At 39.6% G+C, this 23,818-nt stretch overlaps 1 protein-coding gene across 6 annotated transcripts; it reads right to left on the bottom strand.

Annotated features, from left to right (window-relative positions):
• Positions 1-310: 310 nt before the first annotated feature.
• LOC106031827 (putative methyltransferase-like protein 21E) lies at positions 311-23,757 on the bottom strand. 6 transcript variants are annotated; one of them, XM_066986076.1, is made up of 7 exons: positions 21,123-21,705; positions 20,498-20,539; positions 20,065-20,178; positions 12,962-13,106; positions 4,808-4,965; positions 2,155-2,272; positions 311-1,250 (listed from the first exon to the last, which is right to left on the bottom strand). In XM_066986076.1, the coding sequence occupies exons 5-7, from the start codon at positions 4,928-4,930 to the stop codon at positions 826-828; spliced, it is 666 nt and encodes a 221-aa protein (XP_066842177.1). In that variant the 5' UTR covers positions 4,931-4,965; positions 12,962-13,106; positions 20,065-20,178; positions 20,498-20,539; positions 21,123-21,705; the 3' UTR covers positions 311-825. The 6 variants fall into 6 exon arrangements, with proteins under 6 accessions (XP_066842177.1, XP_066842163.1, XP_047928632.1 ...); XM_066986062.1 differs by lacking the exons at positions 12,962-13,106; positions 21,123-21,705 and adding an exon at positions 21,915-23,757 and having other exon boundaries at positions 20,065-20,174; XM_048072675.2 differs by lacking the exons at positions 12,962-13,106; positions 21,123-21,705 and adding an exon at positions 21,915-23,757.
• Between the last annotated feature and the right edge of the window lie 61 nt (positions 23,758-23,818).

Raw genomic sequence — 23,818 nt, forward strand, 5'->3', positions numbered from 1 at the left:
GTTTGGTTTTCTACCTCTACTCACCACCAGCCAGCACTGCAAAACACTTCTCTTGATGGCCACTGTCGTTTTTCCATTGTTCGCTGAGCTCCAGATAATGGTCTATTTTTGGAGGGGCACACCTCCAAGAATTTCAGATGCTTGCAAAGGGGAGCTGTGGATACGACATACTATTGTTATTCAATACCTTTTTGCAAGCAACAAAACATTTAACTCCCTTTTGCCTCATGTGTGCAGCTGTCTGTTGAATAATCCCTGAATCTAAATATAAAGTGGAAGGGGAGGAAAGCATAATCATTAAATCAGAGTAACCAATATATTCTCTCGTTTTATTATGACAGTATTTCTCCCATTTTTCCTTTCAGTTAACTTAATGTCCTGTAAAGGCTCTTTAAAGGAAGGATTTACACACTATAGTGGGAGTGAGGAAAGATGAGATTTAACACCACAACTTTTAAATACAAAACTTAAGACTGTGGTAAATCTTCAAATGATTGGTTGATCTTGTAAGACACCATTCAAAGCTGCAATTGAAAGACTTTGGAAATATTCATTACACATCCCACAGATATAATAGTGAGACTTGTGACAGTTATTACTGCTGACAATTTAGCACATAAAAGTCAAGAAAGCATCAGAAATACATTTCTTCTGTGTATAAAACTAACAAGATGAATTTAGCAATTCTTTAGGGATGAAATCTGATATTTTAACTTTCTCTAAAAATATCATTCATACAGGTACTGGCAGCTGCTAACATGGAAATTATTGAAAAGAGAACAAGCTACAGAGGAGCTGAGACTGTTGCCCCTATGTATCTCTTTTTCAGACAGACAGTTTGGAAGGTCTGACTTTCATCCTGCCTTTCCTCATTGCCTTATACAAGGTAATGTTCAAACTAGGAAAATTAGAAAGCACCTCTAAGTCAAACAGTGTCTGAAATCTGCCCACAAATTGGTTCTCCTTGTCCAACCTAAATTTCATAGCCCACAGAATAACAGTGTCATTCTTGCACAAGTGATCAAAAGTTAGCAGGAGCTCATCCAGGAAGGGATGATGGTAAACTACGTCAGCAGCCATAATGTAGTCAAAGTGACACGAAGCTCTGGGAAAGTTCTTTTCCAGATCAATGCCCCAAGACAACTCCTTTACACAAGGCCGGTGCTTGCTTTTCAGTTTTGTATTTTGGAGAACATTGTGCTGAAGGTTTCCCAGCAGTTCTGGCAAATCAGTGGCAGTCACAAGTGCACCTGTGAAAGGGAGAAAACAAATGCAATCTTTGAATATACTCCAAGGCTGAGTAAAAGCCCATTCTCAAAACACACAGCACGAGGAACTGATTTTAGTCGGTAGCTCTCACTGGGGGGAACAGAACACTGTAAAAGTTCCCAATAGCTCTTAGTCATCGTGTTTAAAATAAATATTTGGTTTACAGTAGTTATACTCTACAGATTACCATCTAAATGCAGCTGGCCATGGGTGTGGAGAAATCAAATACTATCTGTGCCTTGATATCATTTTGGTTAGAAGTACAGGGAGAGATTAGGGATTGAAGATTACCAGTTACTAACTCCAGAAAGTCAACATGAGATTTAGGCATTGCCTCAGGTTCTTTCCCTTCAACATATAAAGAAGCTTTCTCAGACTACTGAAAGCTAAAATTCAGTTAAAATGCAGGACTTACTGATATGGATTACTCTACAGAAAGATCAGGCTGCCATGAGAGAAAATACAACGGTGTCTGTTGCAGAAAAATCAAGGATCAGTTGCTCAAAGGAAATGTTGAACACAAATGCAAAAGAAGTGAGCTGGCATCAAAGAGATGTTTGATCAATGGAAGATGATGCATTGGTCATGCCTGCATCTGGCTTCATCCTGTTGCCTCTGACATCTTGTCAGGTCACTAATTTCTTATTTTGGTCCCCTCCTTAACATAGCTAATTGCAACATCATCTACAGGGACCTGCTTTTACTGCAACCATGAATTTACAGTTTTACAGATGAAAATAAGAGAACAGGTTTCCAAGCAACCCTGCTGGAATTCACTTTTTCTTTCTCTTAGATTTCAGACAATTGTGCTTTAGAGGAACTGAGCCCCCCGGTATTCATCTTAGAGATGTTTCCAAGAGCACAGGAGCAATGGCATATACTCACCCAATAAACTGGCTACGATGGAGACCAACCCAGTTCCAGCTCCAATTTCAATCACATTTTTGTCAACCAAATTGTATTGTTTAGAATTGGTTTCCAAAAAATAACACAGAACAAGAGCCTGCAGGGGAGGGAATCCATGAATATACTGAACAAATAAATGAAATAAAAACCTTCGATAAATATGCATAGTAATTTATAAGCATGCAAAAAATGTTTTGTAATTTCATGCCTGCTCAAATGAGCAATATTCATTCAAACCTTGTCCTGAAAGGATCACGACTCACTATGATCTTTGAGCTCTATCAGCTGACAAAATAAATGCTACTACATGCTTCAGTATAGGCTTGCAAAGCATTACAGCCAGAAGGAATGACTGCAATTATCTAATCTGTCACGCTGCATAACATGAGCTGTAAAATTCCAGTCAGCAATTCCTGCTTATAAGTGCACTTACTTCTGGTTGAGTTAAAACGTGTCCTTCACAAAGACTTCTTGATATAAGTACTGCTTGTGAGAGAAAATCCACAAGTCTTGATAGACTTTTTCAATAGCTAATTATTACTAACAATAATTAATTACCATAATGATTCAAAAGGGGCCAATAGATTTAACCCTATACTTTCAGTTCAATTTCTTTTCAGTTTTAATGTGTGCCTTGTTAAGCATAGCAAACCTTTCTAGCAAACAAAACCACATAGCTCTCTACAACTGATTCCTTACATATGCATTCATAAACTGTGACTAAGAAGCTTCTCCAGCTTTTCTGTCCTGTCTCACACTGACCAGTGTAGAAATACCAATCACTACTTTCATTCCTCCCTCAAAGATAGTTTCCAGCTTCTCCCCCTTATTGTTTCCCACACTTAGAAAATTTCATAGTCTCCATTGACAAATATGTATTTTGGTTGCCACATCATCTGGCAATACAGATGACCACTTGGGAAGACGACTATTAGTGGTTCAGTTTGGCACTGCAAAATTAACCTCTTGGTTTTACTTTAACAGATTAAGAAATAGAAGGAAAGGAGCAGAAGGAATATTGATTCAGTAAGTGGCAGAAATTCAAACTTTTTGCTTTCTACCTCAACTCAGACCAAAAATCAATGTCTTTTATATGAACTTGCAGATCTCTCGTAACCAGCAAAGCTTTCAAATAGAAATAAGCTTGTGAGTACCAAGTTCCTAAAAATTGTGTCTGATATTTGCCTTTCTAAAACACATGCTATTAAGATTTCTTGTTAGTTCCATATATTAGGAATATCATTTCTTCTCTCAGTTTCTTGCCATATTCTGCTGTTACAGAACCTTTGTAACCCAGCTTCCTTTCCGTGAATCATGCAGAAGCTTTATTTTCCTTAAAGTTTCTGCCTTCTTGACAAATCTGGTTGACATTTTTCAGATTTCAAATAGTTCAGGGTGGAAGAGGAAGGAAGAATTTGAAGAGACACAGAGGGATTGCCTTCCTTCCACAGCAAAACTAACTAAACTTTCACAGAAAACAAAAAAAAAAACAAAAACAAACAAAAAAAACATGCTTTTTAGAACAGCCCTTGATTTTGTGAGAATATTTGACAGTCAGCCAACCTTGCCTTGAAGACATGCACTGAGGCTGCTAATAGATACTGTGTAAATGACTTGTCCAGTTCTGCTAAGAGAAGTGTTTGGAATTCAAAGCAGCAGGTTTTGTTAACTCTCCTTGGATGACTTATGGTCATACTTCTCAAAAATAGTACAGTGTCAGAGGCTGATACTGTAGAGACAGCAATGAAGCCTCTTGGGTTTTAGTCCCTTCCATCCTATAGGAGCTTCCAGAGATCATTCCCATTTCAGAGAAGTTCTGTGACTGATACAAGTGTCAATAGTACATCATGGCACCTCCCTGACTGCAACAGTTTTTTTCACTCTTACTTAATTCTTTCAAATTAGCTATTCAAAGACTATTAGCTGCATTGCACACGTTCAAGACCTTAAAGAATGTTCTTTCTATGGTGGATATGTTGATAGTTCATATATCTTTAAGGTCCCCTCCAAACTAAATCATTCTACGATTCTATGATATCAAGAGTCAAGAGCCTGAAAACAAGGGTTCGCTCCCACACAGATGTCTTGCTGTTTATGAAACTGGAAGCTCTGAGTGGATCTCTTCCCATGGCCGCCTATTTACAAGGTAAATTTGTTTCTCACATGAGTAGGTTGAATAGCTTCTGTGAGTGTCAATGCCTTGTGAGCTCACATTGCAACTGTGTCTGCAACCTAGATCTGCTTGCTCTATAGCCAAATATTTAAGAAACGTTCAGAAATGTAATTATTTCAGGACCACCATATTTCCTTCAAACTTTGCTTCTAATTGTCCAGTGGGATCAAAGGTTTTTGGCAGAAGAGGGAAGGGACATCAGAGCACACATCTAATGTGACAGAGGCACAACCAAGAAATACCATTTAAGCTCTGAGAACCTAGAATACATAGGAAACCAGGAATACATAGGAAACAAGGCTAAATTCAGGTTTGGGGGTTGTAGAATGGAGACAGAGAAAGCTTAGAATCTTTTCCTTGGTTTCACGACATGCAACAAAACATTTATCACGAAAAACAAATTAAAAGTACTAGAATACTCCAAAACTGAAAAATAACAATACAATGTAAATTTTGTACCGATGGCCAGACAACTGCGCCATAACAGTCAGTGGCTTCTGTAATCCTTATCTCGTGGCCAGCAAAGTGAAAGCCTTCCCAAGCCTTATGAGTTATAACGGTAGGAAAAAAACGTCTTCTCATGATTTCTGCAACTATCTGTTCATCTTCTTTTTCCCCTGGAAGCACAAATACAAAAGGTCAAATGGACTGAGAGGGCTGATAATGAAACTACCAATTTATATTGAAAAGCTGATCTGGAAGCAGGAATTTGAATTATGTTTGTGAATAAAAATGTATTTTACCATTAATGTTTAACATGATACATGGGAAGTCTCCTGAATTCCAATTGAAGTTTACAGTTTATGACTACATAAAGCAATTTTTTTTCCGTTTTGCTGAAGAAGCCAAGTTCAGAAAAAAGTGACGAAAAGAAGTGGAATGTTACCATATATTGTTTTCCAATTCAGCAATCCAACAGAAATTCTTTTAACTTTTTTCCACTTTAAGAATAGTTGCCTTAATATTTATTCTCATGGTCTCATGTGCCTGGATTTTTTTTTTTATTATTATTATCCAGATCCTTTCATTGTTCATTTTCCCCACATTATGGTTCTTTTTGACAGTAAACAAAAGGAACCGCAATATCATTTAAAAGTCTGTCACAAGATCCTAGCAACACAAATTATGACAGACAGGAGAGAAAGCACTACTGTTGTCAGGAAAGCTTATCCGCCCACCCCAAACGGAGCCTTGTAAAAGGGATTCTTTCCAGTTGGCTTGAAATCCTGAATGCCATCCTTGTTGCTATGTGAAGGATATTTATGATAGCTAACATAATCCAGGACAACTCTTTTACAGGAGAGGATTCATTCGTTTTTAGCTAAATACCAAGCCAGCTTCAGTTTTGCCATCATCCCACAAAGCTGCACCACCACAATGTTGCAAATAACATGTAAATGAAGCTCTCCAAAGCATTTTCTTAGCAAACTATAGAATCATTCCAAGTTTTTATAGTAAACTTGCTTTCACAGCCAAATAAGATCTCTTGGTAAATTAGCTAAAGCAAAACATGTTTACAAGCTGCACCTCCTAGAAAGCACACTAGAGATTTGATAACTGGGTTACCATCTTTTCCAAAGCAGAGTTCCTTCATCAAGCCCCCAGTTACCATCCAAATCACAGATATCAACATCTGGATAACACAGCACAGAAACAGCAGACCCACTGGCTATTAAAATGAAAACATTTGATTTATCATCAGCATAAAAAACATTGGTCTGCCATCCTTCAGAAAATTTACAGAAACCACTCAGTATGGCAAGTATGGCAAATCACTGTAGTCACAAGACATAATGCCCTTCAGTGCTGTCATTTGCTCTGCCATATGCTTTGGTATCTTTATTGCCATAACCACTGAAGAGAGACAACTCTCACTCTCACCCCTTTCCCTGGAAGTTTTGGGGGGTTTCGTGTTTTTTTTGTTTGTTTGTTTGTTTTAATAAATAAATAAAGTGATGGTATTCCAAGAAATGACTGTGAAAAAATACCAGTCATGGGATACAGCAAAATTTAATATAAGATTATATCTATACTACTGGAAAGAAAGTTATACAATATAATTTTTGAAAAGGTAACATAAATAGTCTTAACATTGAAACTATGATATTTTAAGATGTCAGGAGCTAAGTAGGATGTGGCCAGCACATTACATCTTCTGCAAGCCTTTAATGTTGAGAGAAAGTGCATATGTCATTGTGCCTGCCAGCAGGAAACTATACAAACATGAGTGAAGTGCCAGAGAAATGCTGCTCTGGGGCCAAATTCATCTTTTCTTACGAAAAAATAATATGAGGTTTTATTATTACAAATATCATAAGTGTATTTAATTTACCATCCTGTGTCCAGGCATACTAGATCTAGACTGCTTTTAATCTTCTCTGACTGCTTAGAGCAGCCTGATCTTGTTCTGCGATCAGCACTAGCTGTGAAAGTAAAAAGCTATTTCTTCTCTTACCTCTCAATTTTATTTTATTTTTTTTATTCTTCTTCCTTCACATCTGTTTTGGATTCAGTTTTGTTGAGAAGCCCTAACTTATTAAGCCTCAACTTACAAAGATTCTGCCAAAAGATCTATAAAACTTTAGAATTATTACAGCTACCCCTCCAGTGTTCAATAAATATTTCCCATCTATTTTTTTTATACTGTCAGTAATCTTTCTACTTAAGGTTTGCACAGCACCTACACTATTAAGAGTTTGTAAGCCACTGCTCCCTACCCGGGATAGGCTGTCCACACTCCCAAAAGAAGACTCCCAAATCCACAAATTAATAGCACCACTTAAATCTTTGGTCATTTTATTCCTTTGGTATTTCCACAGGTGGGATATCTGGAAAAGTTTATGTAACAGTCACAATTCCTTCTCCCCTATTCCCCTTCTGCCCCCCCCCCATCCCTGTCCTCCCCCCCCCCCCCCTTTTTTTTTATTCCTTTCCTTCAGGAAGATATTAGAAGAATGGCTGGAAGGAGGACCCAGGAAATTATAGGCCTGTCAGTCTGACCTCAGTGCCAGGGAAGCTCATGGAGCAGATTATCCTGAATGCCATCATGCGGCACTTCCAGGACAACCAGGTAATCAGGCCCAGTCAGCATGGGTTTATCAAAAGCAGATCCTGCTTGTTGAACCTAATCTCCTTCTGTGACAAGGTGATGTCTCAGTGGATGAGGGAAAGGCTGTGGATATGGTCTACCTTGACTTCAGTAAGGCTTTTGACACCGTTTCCCACAGCATTCTCCCGAAGAAGCTGGCTGCTCATGGCTTGGACCGGCATACACTTCAATTGGGTTAAAAAGTGGCTGGGTGGCCGGGCCCAAGGAGTTGTAGCGAATGGAATTAAATCCAGTTGGAAGACAGTCACCAGTGGTGTCCCCCGCACTCATGTTTGAACCAGTTCTCTTCAATATCTTTATCAATGATCTGGACGAGGGGATCGAGTGCACCCTCAATAAGCTTGCACATGACACCAAGTTAGGCACACATGTTGATCTGCTTGAGGATAGAAGGGCTCTGCAGAGGGTCTGGATGGGCTGGACTGATTGGCTGAGGTCAACTGCATGAGGTTCAATAAGGCCAAGTGCTGGGTCCTGCACTTGGGGCACAACAACCCCAGGCAATGATGCAGGCTGGGGGTAGAGTGGCTGTAAAGCTGCCCAGCAGAAAGGGAGCCTGGGGGTAATTGGTCGACAGTCAGATGAGTATGAGCCAGCAGTGTGCTCAGGTGGCCAAGAAGGCCAATAGCATCCTGGCTTGTATCAGAAATAGCATGGCCAGAAAGACTATTGACCAGCTGATGTCATCTACCTGGACTTCTCTAAGGCCTTTGACACGGTCCCACATGGCATCCTGGTCTCCAGATTGGAGAGAGATGGATTTGATGGGTGGACCATTCAGTGGATAAGGAATTGTCTTGAAGGTCACACACAGAGAGTGGTGATCGATGGCTTTATGTCCAAGTGGAGGCTGGTGATGAGTGGTGGCCCTCAGGGGTCTGTCCTGGGACCAGTACTGCTTAGTATGTTTATCAGTGACATAGACAGCAGGATTGAGTGCACCCTCAGCAAGTTTGCAGATGACACCAAGCTGAGTGGTGTGGTTGATACAGTAGAAGGAAGGGATGCCATCCAAAGGGACCTGGGAAAGCTTGAGAATTAGGCCCACGTGAACTTAATGAGGTTCAACAAGTCTAAATGAAGGGTGCTGCACCTGGGCCAGGGCAATCCCAGACATGAGTACAGACTGGAGAAGAGCTCACTGAGAGCAGCCCTGCAGAGAAGGACTTGGGGGTGCTGGTGGATGAAAAGCTCAACATGAGTTGGCAGTGCATGCTTGCAGCCCAGAAGGCCAGTTGCACCCTGGGCTGCATCAACAGAGGAGTGGCCAGCAGGGCGTAGTAGTGATTGTTCCCCTCTACTCTGCCCTTGTGAGGCCCCACTTGGGAATACTGTGTCCAGGCCTGGAGGCCCCAGCACAAGAAGGACGTGTAGCTGTTAGAACGGGTCCAGAGAAGGGCCACAAAGATGATCAAGAGGCTGGAGCACCTCTCCTGTGAAGAAAGGCTGAGAGAGCTGGTGACGTGCAACCTACAGGAGAGAAGGCTCTGGGGTGACCTCATTGCAGCTTTTCAGTACTTAAAGGGAACTTTAAAAAAAAAAAAAAGGAGAGCAACTCTTTGCTCAATCAGCTAGTGACAGGACAAGGGGGAATGGTTTTAAACTAAAAGAAGGGAGATTTAGATTAAAGGTTAGGAGGAAATGGACTGATGGGCTGAGGCCAACTGTATGAGGTTCAACAAAGCCAAGCGCCGGGTCCTGCACCTAGGGCACAACAACCCCAAGCAGTGCTACAGGCTGGGAGATGAGTGGTTAGAAAGCTGCCTGGCAGAGAAGGACCTGGGAGTATTGGTTGACAGTCAGCTGAATATGAGCCAGCAGTGTGCTCAGGTGGCCAAGAAGGCCAACAGCATCCTGGCTTCCATAAGAAACAGTGTGGCCAGCAGGGCTAGGGAAGTGATTGTCCCCCTGTACTCGGCTCTGGTGAGGCCACACCTCGAGTACTGTGTTCAGTTTTGGGCCCCTTACTACAAGAAGGACATCGAGGCGCTCGAGTGAGGACAAATAAGGCCAATGAAGCTGGTGAGGGGTCTGGAGAACAAGTCTTACGAGGAGCAGCTGAGGGAGCTGGAATTGTTCAGTCTGGAAAAGAGGAGGCTCAGGGATGACCTTATCGCTCTCTACAGGTACCTTAAAGGAGGCTGTAGCAAGGTGGGGGTTGGTCTGTTCTCCCACGTGCCTGGTGACAGGATGAGGGGGAATGTTGCGCCAGAGGGAGGTTTAGGTTGCATCAGAGGAGGTTTAGGTTGGATATTAGGAAGAACTTCTTTACTGAAAGGGTTGTTAGGCATTGGAATGGGCTGCCCAGGGAGGTGGTTGAGTCACCATCCCTGGAGGTCTTCAAAAGACGTTTAGATGTAGAGCTTAGTGGTATGGTTTAGTGGAGGACTTCTTAGTGTTAGGTCAGAGGTTGGACTAGGTGATCTTGGAGGTCTCTTCCAACCTAGATGATTCTGTAATTCTGTGAAATTCTTCACTGTGAGGGTGATGAGGCACTGCAACAGGTTGCCCAGAGAAGTCGTGGATGTCCCATCCCTAGAGATGTTCAGAACCAGGTTAGAAGAGGCCCTGAGCAACTTGATCTAGTAGGTGGCATCCCTGCTTATGGCAGGAGGGTTGGAACTAGATGATCTTTAAGGTCCCTTCCAACCTGAGCCATTCTATGATTCTATGATGAGGGAAATGATTGTCCCCTGTACTCGGCTCTGGTGAGGCCTTACCTCAAATACTGTGTTTAGTTTTGGGCCCCTCACTATGAGAAGCACATCGAGGTGTGGGAGCGCATCTAAAGAAGGGCAACAAGGCTGGTGAAATGTCTGGAGAACATGTCTTATGAGGAGTGGCTGAGGGAGCTGGAGTTGTTTAGCTTGGATAAGAGAAGGCTCAGGGGAGACATTATTGTACTCTACAGCTACCTTAAATGAAGTTGTAGAGAGGTGGGGACTGGGCTCTTCTCCCAAGCACCAAGTGATAAAATGAGAAGCAATGTCTTCGAGTTGCACCAGGGAAGGTTTAGGTCAGATATTAGGAAAAATTTCTGTACTGAAATGGTTGTTGGGCATTGGAATAGGCTGCCCCAGGAAGGTCTTCAAGAAACTTAGATTTAGAACTTAGTGGCATGGTTTAGTGGTGGGGTTTCGTACTAGGTTAAAGGTTGGACTACATGATCTTAGAGGCCTTTTCCAACCTGAATGATTCTACAGTACTATTCTGGAAAATAAGAGTATTTGTTTCATCAGAAACATATGGAAGACAGGCCCTCATGAGAAATTTAATCTAAGACTAATTACAAAATACATACTCTAAACCTTTAGTCAGATTTGGTTACTTCCACATAAGTCTCCCTTCACACTCCAAAAAGAACTCTTCTATTTTCTGCATTTTTTGTATAAGTGTTTGCACAGCAGTCACAACAGAAAAATAACAAACTAGCAGAACATGTTTTGTGCAAGAAGAAAATTGTTATCAGTGTAAGCAAAATCCAACTGAAATGAAGTCTTTTAATACCTGTAAACATTGAGAAAGTTCTGCTGGTTCTACTTGAATCAAACTTGATACCAGATGTAAATAGCAGATAGGAAGTTACTCTCCTGGAATTGTTCATCTGTGTTAGTCCCTATTCACTTGTTCAGGAAGGTAACTAGCTGGAGTTATGACTCAATGATTTTAAATGATGTTTAAAGATTGCAAGAGCTGAGTCATCAGTAGAAAAAGGTCAGATGAGACGAGGAACCTTCTCTGACCTGTCTCTCAATTCTTGTACATAATGGGCATTTCCAGCAATATTACTCAAGCACCCATAACAAAATATTGGAACATAAAAGTCAGCTAGGACTGGTTCCTTCCTTCTTCATTTACCTGGATTTGAGTGGATTTCCCTCACTCTTCCTTTGTGATTTTGAAAGGCATGAATGTCTCTCTATAAACATAGAATGATTTTCTTCAGTCTATTTATCTCTTTGCTTATGAATGTAAGCTCAGAAACCACTGGAATTTCAAGTACTAGAACCTATTTATATTTAGAAGAGACAGTTTGACCCTATTAATTTAACGTAGGCAGACTGAGGTAATTTTTGTTAATGAAACAAATAGCACACCTCCGGCCTTGAATTGTTTAATTGTTCTTGTTCACAGAGAAATTCCTGCTTGTTCACAGAGAAATTCCTGTCTACAGATGCCCCAAATCCTTCTTGAAACAGTATCTGAACTAAGTAGTTTCATAAGACTTTCTGCCTAATAGGTTAATGACTTAGAGTCCTTTGAAATATTTCAGGTATGTTTATCATAAAAGTCTAATGTCTTTGGAGCATGTTCTTTGAACTCCCTTGATTTTCAGTTGATATGAGGGCAGAAGGAGAGTCTCGTACTGTTGACATACAATCTTGCGCTACATCAAAGACACCATTAAGAAAACAGTGTAAACATTCTCAAAGGCAAAGCAATCATCATTATTATAACTGAAATGTGAACATAGTTTTCCAAAGAGACATAATAAATCATGTGGAAGACAGGAGTTCTGAAGTTAGTGGCAGGTTCGTTACAGAAATGCGTGACAAGCCTCAGAATCTCGTGTAGGGAACTAAAGAATTTTGCTGACGCATTCAAATGTCAAACAAAATGTTTCATACTTGCAGAAAACCTAAAGAAAGAAAAGGACATGAATTTTGCTGAGACTGAGATGGAGAAGTGGGGAAGGGAATGCAGAGAGAGATAACAAAAGTGTAGTCTAGGTCAGAATGAAATGAGCTGCAAATTACAGCGTCTTTTTCTTTATCAATGAAGGAAATTACAAGAATGGGCCTTAGGCTAACTTTATCTGCATACTGTTTGCTTGGAATGAGTTGAAATAGTACTTGTTTAGAAATATGCTACATAATCATCTATTCTGTTTACACCACTTTTACATAAAAATTGTACTTGGGTAGTACACAGCTCCATTAGGAAACAGTAATCTTAAAATTCAGTTTACAGATGGTACCCTCCATCAATTATTAGCATACGTTAAATCTCTGCATAAAGAATGATACTCCCTGCATTAATGCATTCTGCACTGAATAAAAAGAAAGCAAAGACAACACCATTAAATGGTACTTAAAATGCAGGAAAAGCAAAGACAAAGGGGCTGAATTAAAATTAAATATATATTGATACCATTTGTCTAGATATTTGAATTACAATGTGGTTTTAAAACAAATGGAAGTAAAATGACATTTAAATATGGAAGCTGTGAAGACTATACTAGCAGTCAATATCTCCATTTTCCAACTCACAGATAGCACATAGAGTAACAAAACATCCTCTGAGTACTTTGTTAATGGATTAGGACAGCATTAATCTGTAAAAGAATAGTTTCGCCCAGTGATTCACCAAAAACAATTTACAGAGGGGAAAAATCATAGATTAGTTTCTTTCAAGTGCTGGCCTGACCCTATTTACTTTCTTAAGGTCAAATGGTGTCACAGCCCAAGGTGGTAAGTGTGTATGCAAAGGAAATAAGACCCAACCATCTTCTGCTTCTCTCCTGCTTTGATGGATCTTCTCCAACTGGCAAAAGGAATGAAATCCAAGCCTTCAGCATGAACTTGACCTGACAAAGTTCAGCCCAACGGCAACACATTCTCCCCTTCTTCAGAAGCAATATACTCTCACCTGTAAAGTTTAGATTTAAGATTTACCATTTTGATCTGTATTTACAAGTATCTTGACAACCTTGTATCAACACCTGTGAAGATGTGGTTACTCTAAGACTTCTCAGCAATTGTCTCTGAGTTTGATAAACACAGGAGGATACCTGCACTGACATACCTGGTACAAAGTACCAGGAATTCATGGTAGCCGGGCCTCCTCAGAACTCTCCAGTATAGACACACATAGCTGGAGACATCCAACATAAAAATTCCAGATGTATTTTATATATGTAGCATATACATTACGTGTGTGTGTGTACATATATTGTTTATATAAATATATAAAATAGCTATCTGTATATCCCAGTGCCAAGAAGACACCCACAGAAAGATCAGTAAGAGCAGATCTGCAACTAGTTCCACAACTGTAAGAGATGACTGGAGAAGAGCAACCTCATTATAGTGATGGGAAACCTCAAACTGTAGCTCTGTGAATTCATTTGGGTATTTCCAATGGCTCAGAAGAATTTTACCCCAAATCTACATTAGCTCCCACATCTAAGGGGCTCTGAAGCCTCATATATTTTACTGAGCTACTGATGTCTCAGGATCAAAGCCCTGGTCTCATAAACATTACAGATAGCTCCACGGAAACATACACAGTCCTGAATCACAGAACAGTCCCCAAATTCCAGGTGACATCATTTTACTATCTTCATTTCCTTCCATCTATTTCACTCCATTCCATTGAAGCCTAAGGACCCTTAAAGGAAAGGGACAGGAGGGAAATTTAACCATGCCCTTGACTTTTCATAAGTCAGATGTAACCTTGACCTTTCTAAGAACATAAAGCAAAGTACTGTTCCAGAAGATTCACTTGTCTAAACTACATCATTTTTTTCCTGTTTTCATCCCTACTTACAAAGACAGAGATGATCAGGTATAGGCACTCCAGTACATTCATTCCACGCTCAACCTGCTGAAGTGATGGCAATGACAAGGTATGTTATATCGATTAATCTGAGGTATTACGTCAGTGTAATATAATGCTTGAAACTTCATACTTTGAAATGCAGAAATACAAAACTGCCACCCACGGACAGCCTCATCTCAGCCAAGAGAGAAAATGCACTTTGCACAAGGAGACAAGAACTGAAGAGGGGTATACTCTCTAGTAACCAGTCTATGTATTTATCCATGTTTGAGAGGTGCCTTTTCAACATGAAATTTACACCACTGATATCCCAGCCTCATGTAAGTCACAGGACATCTAAAGCCATTAGAAGGCTGAAAATAGAAGTACTGTAGGCAGACTCGTGAACACATAATTAATTCAAATGTGCTGAGTACTTCCCATATTACTTAACCATGTTTGTCCATCATTGAAAACATCTTCAGGTCTATGCTCAGCAGCTATTTAATTGCTAAAGATAAGTAAATGATTTCCCTTTGACTACAAAAGCAGGCTGTTAAGTTGCATGGTTTAACATGTATTATAAAAGGCTGACAATTTCCTAATAGGTAGGAAGGATCTGGATGAGTAATTTAGATACCACAAACTGTTGTCTAGCCTAACCTTCCACATACCTTACCTTGCCTTTTCAAAAGGGCTTTGTGCAATTGAAGTTCCTATTTTCTTCTGAAAACATGCCAGAAGACTCCACATACCATGGCCAGTGGAAGAGAAAGGACTCCAACAAAATGCCTGCCAATTTTCCCCAGCAATAACTTTGGGTTTCTAAAAAATTCTTTTAAGAAAGGACCTAAAAGTAACCTAAAAACACCAATCCATGAAAACATATGACCTTTTTGTGAGGTAGTTGAGAAATATTTCATTTATTGTTGATACGCAACTACTATAAAGGGGAAAGATGTGAAAACCAAAGAGGGGCACATGGCTGAGAGGGAAAGAATACATTACAGACTTCTCTAAATAGTTAATTCATGCTTTGATTACTTGAGTGTTGCCACCAACTTCTGTTCTACCCACAGACATGAAAGTTTCTGTTCAAGTTTACTAACGCCTTCATTAAAAGCTGGTTTACTTGCTGGGGGGAAGAAAACGAACAGAGAAGTTTTAAATCAAATTACTACAGCTCATGTTTACTGTACTATGTGAATGCTGCTACTTTCAGACAAAAGAACTTAGAGCCAAGTTTCTGCAAGATAGCAAAAGTGTGAATTTAGTGAAAAGGTATTTTAACATCATAGAATTATTTAATATCCCAAGTTGGAAGGGACCCACACGGATCATTGAGTCCAACTCCTGAGTCCCCAGAGGACCACCCAAAAAATCAGAGCATGTGTCTGAAAGCATTGTCCAGACACCTGTTGAACTCTGGCAGGCTTGGTGCTGTGACCACTGCCCTGGAAAGCCTGTTTCAGTGCCCAACCACCCTCTTCGTGAAGAACCTTTTCTGATATACAGCTTGACCCTCCCCTGTCCCAGCTCCATGCCGTTCCCTCGGGTCCTGTCGCTGTCCCCAGAGAGCAGAGCTCAGCGCCTGCCCCTCCGCTCCCCTCGTGAGGGAGCTGCAGGCCGCCATGAGGCCTCCCCTTGGCCTGCTCTGCTCTGGGCTGAACGAACCAAGGGACTTCAGCTGCTCCTCATATGCCTTGCCCTCTAGACCCTTCACCATCTTTGTAGACCTCCTTTGGACACTCTCTAACAGTTTTATGTCTTTCTTATACCGGGGCACGCAAAACTGCACACCGTACTTGAGGTGAGACCACACCAGCACAGAGCAGAGAGGGACAATTCCTTCCCTTGACAGGCTAGCAAAGCTGTGCTTGATGCACCCCAGGATGTGGCTGGCCCTCCTGGCTGCCAGGGCACTCTGCTGTCTCATGTTCAGACTATTCTGATTTTCTGTGATGGTGCAATTTAACTCTAGTCACTTCTTATGTGGGTTATCCTCAAGTCTTACTTCACATTACCTCTTTTCATCTTTATTTGTTTGGAGATAGCTTGTCACCTAATAGGAGTAAAATTTGAGTTCTGATATTTCAGGTCAACCCTGCACTGAAAATAAAAAAAAAAATGTTAACTAATGGTGTTACTTCCAAACATATTACTCATATATATATATATATATATACACACACACGCGTGTATGTATATATATTTAAATGTTTTTTGATATTAGAATTAGAGTATTTGTTTGTTTGTTCAATACAGATATATAATTCAAAGCTAAAAAAGAGGAAGATGAAAGAAGGGAGGCAGGTGGTAGTAAAAGAGTCCTTAAACAAAATATAAATAGGTTGACTTTTTAACCAGCACTGTTAATTGCAAAGTCCTCCATATAAAGAATAGTTTGGCATTTTAAACACTCAAAAAAAAAACAGAGAAATTGAATTTTGGGCCTTCTTCAGAAGGATTCGAATTCACACCTGGCTACCCTGCAGAATCAGGTGGATTCCCTTCCTTCCGCCACCATTAAAGGTGGGCCATAGGGAAAAGAAGACTGCAAGATTCATGGCCAGAAGGACAACAAATAAGGAAAAGCCCAGCTACAAACTGGACACTCAGCTGTGAAAAAGCAGGTTTGGGCTCTGTGCTCTGGTCTCAGGATGTTTTTTCCTATTTCATAGCAAAGTCTTTGAAGTCAGCGGAAAATGGTCAGCAAAAGGGGAAGAGAAAGTTAAGAAGTGTCCTTAGAAGTAACCCAGGAAATGGGAACAAGACACTAAGTCACTCCGTCTTCCCAGCTGAATATCTTACCTTCTAAGTTACAGGGTTAGGCTGCTTCTCACTTGCCTCAATTCCAACCACGTCCCATTTAGGGCATCTTTCTGGACTTCACCCAGAGACTTGAACTGATGGCAGGAATTGCCATCAATGAGGACATCTGTCAAGCAGGAGGAGGAGAAGGAGCATGTCTTTTATAAAACGCTGGAAGATATGTGAAGGTTACCAGGTCAGCATTTTCTCAGATATTTATGGATTAAAAACTGGGCCCCAGCCAAGTGAATTGAGACCAAGCGTCAAGGACAAGTACGCCTTGCAAACTCTCTCTCCTCCTTTTGTCTCAGAGATAAAATTATTCTGGGGTGAATGCAAATAATACAACTGTTGCAAAGTAATTCATGTTCCCAAGAAATGAGGAAGGCAGTGGTAGAATCTGATCTCAGAAAAGTTTAGCCAAGGAGAGTAAAAGCTAGTGATCTCAAGAGAAATCATGAAAGGAAAGAAAAGAGATATCTAATGATGTAGGTGTGGTGGAGAACAGACTGGATAAAGGCACCAGGAAAGATCAGACTGGGTGAGGACCTACCTGTAAATTGGGAACTGGTAGTAATGGGAACCATATGCAGGAATAAGGAATTTTAACCTAAAAAACTTGTGATGAGCCAATTGAGATAACAGGACATGGCTTGGGAAGGGCAGTGAATAAAAAGGTGGCGGGGGCAGGGATGTAGCAAATGCAAAGAGCTCAGACTCTTAACATGCAGAGAAACTGAACAAGAATCACAAAAAACAGAGATTGAGACTGGATGGTGAAGTTTATAAAACGGAAATGGAGAACGTGGAAGAGGAAAAGGATGAAAACAAGGAAGGCACAGGCTGAAGGATTGAACAGGTAAGTGTCCATGTAGCAGGTTCAACACACTTCCCTCCAACACCTGGAATAGATTTTAATATGCCAAAGCCTGCTGTCATATTGAATTGTGAAACTGAAAAGATGTCCCATTTTCCACTGATGTCTCCTCATCTTCTTAAACTTTTGTTAAACAAAGAAGAGAACAACCTGCTATTGCTATCAACAGTTAATGATGGCTGAACAGAATATATTTTTGCATTTGATCTAAAGATTCTGCGCTACCAACTAATTTTGCGTACATTGATCTGATATCCCATAACTCAAGTTATTTTAATAATTCAACAGCTTAAGAAATGACATGCAGACTCACTCCTCCCTGTCCTAAATCCTGCATGAAGGAAGTATCAATACTACAATTCTGAAAGCCAAGCATGCAGAAGCATAGCAATACCTGTGCAACTTTAACTCAGCCTCTTGTGTACTATAGAATACGTAATGGCAGTCATCAATAATTCAGTCTTTAGTAGTTTGGCCTTAAATATTTATATCTCTAGATATTTATTCCCCCAACAATCATGCCTCATTGCATAGGATCAACTTGAGCATTTTGTTCAAGTCAGGATTACACAATAGTAAGGGGAATTGCATTAAAAACTTCTCCAGAGTAAGGCACTTGAACAAGGCTTTGTGTAACTGCAATCCATACCAAACCCTATCAGCCACCTTCTTGTGTGATGTCAGCTTTCCAGAGAAGGTCACAATCAGGGGACTTAATTTTCTTAGCACTTCAGTCGTAAGATGTGTAAAGACTCAGGAAAAAGCAAACAAAAAGCCCTCCAGACAGCAACAGAAACTTTCTGGAAGAAAGGACTTCCCCCCCTGTGTACGTGAAATAGTTGTTCTGGAAAAAGTAACATTTTTAGAGCTTTTTTTTTTAATTGCAAATCAGTTCAATCAACTCTCTTCTACTATTTTTTTTAATTATTTCAAGAATTACAGCACAAGGCAGCTACACTTCCTAAATACAATGGGCTTATGCAGAGTATATGCATTAAATTCAAATTTGCCTCTTAACTAGGCCAACATTATAGGAATTCCAAATTAGGATAATATTCATTCCCTATATTTTTTCTTTAGAAGCATGAATTTCATCTTTATCTGCATTATTTTCTCAGGTCTCCAATGACATACTGCTCTGATAAAAAATTAATTTAATTTTGTTTACAAGTCAACAGGATCAATGTTTTCATTTTTCAAAGCTTAGTTTTCCCTCTTTTACAAGCATATTAACCATTATGAAATAAGGAAATCTCTTAACATGCAATTTTGTGTTTCATTCCATTCAATTCAGAATATATTCATTTTTTAGTACTTTTATTATTCAAAAGTAAATACGTCTAGGTAAACTAGAATTCATGTGTTGCTCTTCAAAAAACAAACTAACTTTAGTTTCAGTAAGCAAATAACTGGTTCTAAGCACCGCAGTTATGCCCCAAATTTCTTTTTTCTCTGCCTGAAGGAAATTATATATATACACACACACACACACATATATATATATATATGAATAGAAGTCCTCTTTCAAGGAATCAACACTTTTCAAAAAATTTTACAACTCTTTCTTAATGTTTGAAGACCAAAGAGCAAAAGCCAGATCACTCAGCTCTAGAAAGTGCAACTTTTTTGTTGGCAGGGGAGATGAGGAGTGTCACAGAGGAGAGAGTGAGGGCCATCACTGCGGCACTGTCTCTTAAGAAGGCCCCCAGGGCCACCTTGCTTCACAGGATAGCTGAGCCCCAAAAGTTTAGCTCTACTTGACCAGGAGACAGCTGAGATTTTAATAATAATAAAAAAGAACAAATAAACCCTTCTTTTGCGTTCAGCTGTAACATAACTAGATCCCATCCCAAAACAATACAATCTTGCCCTAAATGTTTTCTAATCCTGGTCACCCCTAAGGATGCGATTACTTGTGATGCTTCTGCATCTTCAAAATGTGCAGCCATGAACTCACTTAAGAAAAAAGCTGCCAACTGTCCCTGAAGTTATTTGAAGATTAAGCTTGAGGCTGTCGAGACAGAAACCAAACTTGTAATAACTGATTCTGCCTAACTGCCACTCCACACACAAACCTCTTCTGAATAGCCTGATCGTAGCCACAGCTTCATTCCCTGGAACCAGTCATAGGCAAATAGCTGGGGCAAGTTGCCAGTCACTGGTAGGAAACTGCCAGGACCAAAGTATGCTGGCATAGCAGATATTTACTACATAGCTAGAATACTACAACAGCGCTATCTATTGCATTTTCTGTACAAGTGCCATAAACACAATTCTTCAGGAAAAATGAATGAGAAGATAGCTTGTCAGCAAGACACCTTGTTCCTTCTACTTAGCTAAGTATACCAAGAAAATATAGTGAAATAATAATGATTTTACCTGCTTGTCTTTCTAATTTTCTTATTAGCTCATTACGTAGAAGATTATGTTGCGATGATGTCAAATCCATACTATGCCGCAAGACATAGGACAGAAAAACACAAGCCTGTCTACCTGGTAAAAATGAATAAAAATATTTTACTTCTTTTTCCCCGCGTAACACTTCACACACACACACAAAGTTTACATTTGTTATGCTATAATTTGCTTATATTAAGACATTTAGAAACACAAATATCAGTATTCAAAGCATAAAAGAGCCAGAAATTACAAACAAATTTAACTGCTCTACCCTTAGAGAGGGGAAAAAGCGAGTAAATTCAGAGGGGGATTGCACGCTTTGATAAAACCGCTTTATGAGATTTTAACATTAGAATTAATTTAAGTCAAGTTAGGCTTATAATTGTTTGAATGGGAAGGTAGCAACAAATACCTGAAGGAGAAGAAAAATTACACCGATCTTGAATTAACTAGCCTGGAAGGGAAGGAAACAACCAGTTAGTAAAAGTGGCACATGAAAATAAGTAGGAAGCAGGAGCTGTTAGCAACATGCAAAACAGAATGCATATGTGCTTGTGTATAAATAGACACAGGATTTACATACTCAGTAGAAAAAAAAGTAACAGGGAAAGAATGTCAGAAGGCAAAACTTAAACAAGAAGTTGCAATACATTATGATAGCAAAAAAGAACAATGTAATTTTCATCATCTGCAGAAAAGCAGAAAACAAATAGCCTCAAATTCTTGACATTTTACTACCAGAAAAACAGTTTACAGAAAAACAACAACAACAACAACAGGTGCTCTGACAATTTTTAAGTCCTACACTCTAATATGGAAATTTGACTGATTTTTGCAGGAATGGTTACAGGGAGCATACAGTTAATACTGCAAAGATACAAGTAAATAAGACAAGGGGTCAATGATTATATATATAATAAATAATAAATAAATCAATAAATTTTCCTGCATACATATATTAAGGAAATAAAATAGTAAAAACATAGGCTGGATATCAAGGACGCTTTCTCGCAGTGCAAAGCCTTAGATAGCCCTACCTCTCAAATCACGGGATGAAAGTGAACAGTAGAGAACAACACTATCTTGTTAGGGAGGATACACGATACTCTGCTGACTTTACCCTACAAAAGGCATCCAGGTTTCACCTTATCACTGTGGTGCCAGCAGCCATTAACCTATCTGAAGGTGAAAAAATAACTTACCTAGCTTCTACGCATTACTATAGCATGTAAAACAAACACACTCCTATTGTATTTAAGTCCATCTATGAACTTAACAACAGCAACAATATTATGCGGGAAACAGAGACAGATTCAGCAGAATTCAAAATCCTTGTATCTCTATTCAGAATAGCAAATAGCATTAGAAACCAGTGGAACATAGAGCAGTAAATGTTACAGACATTCATCAGCTTGTCATCTACCTCAGCACCATATAAAATCAAATTTTCTTCCCATTAGAAGATAAAAGTAATAGGATAATAATCAGTCCCGCAATGTTGCACTATAAAATCACCTTTAAAGGGAACACCTTTGTTCTTCATGGGTTCTATAGATGTTTGGTTTTTTTCCTTCTAAAATTACCCTTTAAGGTACACAACCTGTCTGCCTTCGCATATTAATTCAGGAATACTGCAGCAACTAAAAGCTCACAGGTACAGAACAGCTCAGTAACTGACTTACACAAAGGTAAAATGTTACAAAGTAATTTAGAGTAAAAGGCACAGGCCAGTCACATCTACTGTATTTCAGTCAACATTACCTGAATCTCTTCTTCTAGTTTTCCAATTATGGCACTCAAAACAAACAAACAAACAAAAAAATCCTTACTTGCCAGGTAGTTTCCTTCCCAGTTAGCTGCCAGGCAGTCCCTGATAGAAAAGCTCTAAAGCGTGTGTTACATATTGCCAATATCCCCACACCAGCAGCAGTAATAAATCCTGACAGCTGCAGCAGGAACACAAAGTGGGCACAGGGCACCATGGCTCTCTTACGTAAGGGAAGATTTCATAACAGCAGCAGGTATCTAGTCAAGGGAACTCCAACCAGTAAAGTAACCAACTTCCACATGAATTTTCTTGTGAAAACAAGACAGTAGCACAAAGTTAGTAACCTCTCATTGCCACTAAAAAGCAACTGAAGAGCAAACAGTAATTCTTCAGAGACAAAGGCTTCTTGCAACCACAAAAGGGCAACTTACCAACCAGCCGGTGGGAATCTGTGGATACCTAAACAGGCACTCTCAGAAGAATGTGAAACTGTAACAAGGTATAAAACCTGAGAAGTTGTAGTCCACTTTAAAGCCAAATATTCGATCAATAGACAGCTGTCAATGTACATAAATACACATGCATCTCTCCTCTTGTATATACAAGACGTAGATTTTCTCAACAGATTGCGACCAGTTACTGCCACTAGAACAAAGAGAGGTGTCCTTAAGACTTCTCTTACTTTAGAATGTCGTATCAGCACAGGACAGGAACTCTTACTTTACCCATTTTTTTTTTTTTTTTTTTAGTAAAATTGGACTCCGACCTCAACTGGGGTTTCTAGGTACAATTGAAAAATAATTATTGTACAAGAATACTGAACAAGTCTTACAGAGAACTGAAGGTCTCTGTATTTTATCACACTCACCAAAAGAAAATAATGGGAGCTCTTCCACATTTAGAAGCTATCAAACAAACCGCCAACGCCTGTTCTACCCTTTAAAGTAACATTCAGCAATACTTGAGTGATCTGCAAAACAATGCTGTAAACTAGTTGTCCAGACAAAGAATACACTTAAAACATGATAATTTTTTTTTTAAAGTACTATCTAAAAGGGTATTTTGGATAAAAGGGATATTCTGGGCCTAACAAATTGTTTCTCTCACAAATGAATCCGATGTGAGTGCTGCAGCCAGCGGATCTGTATGCCGGGTTCTTGAAGCACTAGCAAGATGAATGTTTCCCAGGAAGCAGCCCCCTCACTGTTATTACAAACCTCCTCTCTGATGAAACTGAAGCGAGGGTGGGCAGGGAAGGAAAGTTGACAGTGTCAGGGCAGACTGGCGGAATCCAGCTGCATGGAGACGCAAAGTGAACAAAGAAAAAAATCTGGCTTTCACTCAGACAGTGACGCAGAAGACCAACAGAAAGAGCAACTGATATGACAAAGGGGTTAAGCAGGAAAGCAAAATGAAAAAGAGATCATTTCACAGATTATGCCCAGTGATGAATGCTCTAAGGTGAAATCTGAAGGACTTAAAAACTTCCATACTATCTCTGAGCATCACTTTTGGAAACAAATTCTGTCTTTGGACATCCCCATGTAACCAAGTTTCGAAACATGTCATTTACATTCAGAACATAAGCAATTATTGTTATAATTATAGATTATAAGAATTTACTCTGCTATTTTCCAAGATGTATTATGAGGGTTTACGCTGTATTATGAGTGATTCAACAAGCAACATTACTTTGAGCACAAAACTTTCAAGGCAGGCATGATGAAGGGAATAAGGAAAACAAAACTAGTTGAACTGATTTTCCTTTTCTTAATATCTAGAAATAAAAACTAAGTCACGTGCAAAATTTCCTTGGAGTTTGAAATTCAGGAAGCAACAGATTGCATGGGATTTTAACAGCTGTCACACCTCAGATAGAAGGAATAGATGCAGAGGAATAGATATTAATTTTCATCTTAATTCTATAATCTCAAAACAGAAAACATATCAAGTCCAGCCTCAGTG

This window comes from Anser cygnoides, chromosome 1, assembly GCF_040182565.1.
Source record: "Anser cygnoides isolate HZ-2024a breed goose chromosome 1, Taihu_goose_T2T_genome, whole genome shotgun sequence".
Lineage (NCBI taxonomy): Eukaryota > Metazoa > Chordata > Aves > Anseriformes > Anatidae > Anser > Anser cygnoides.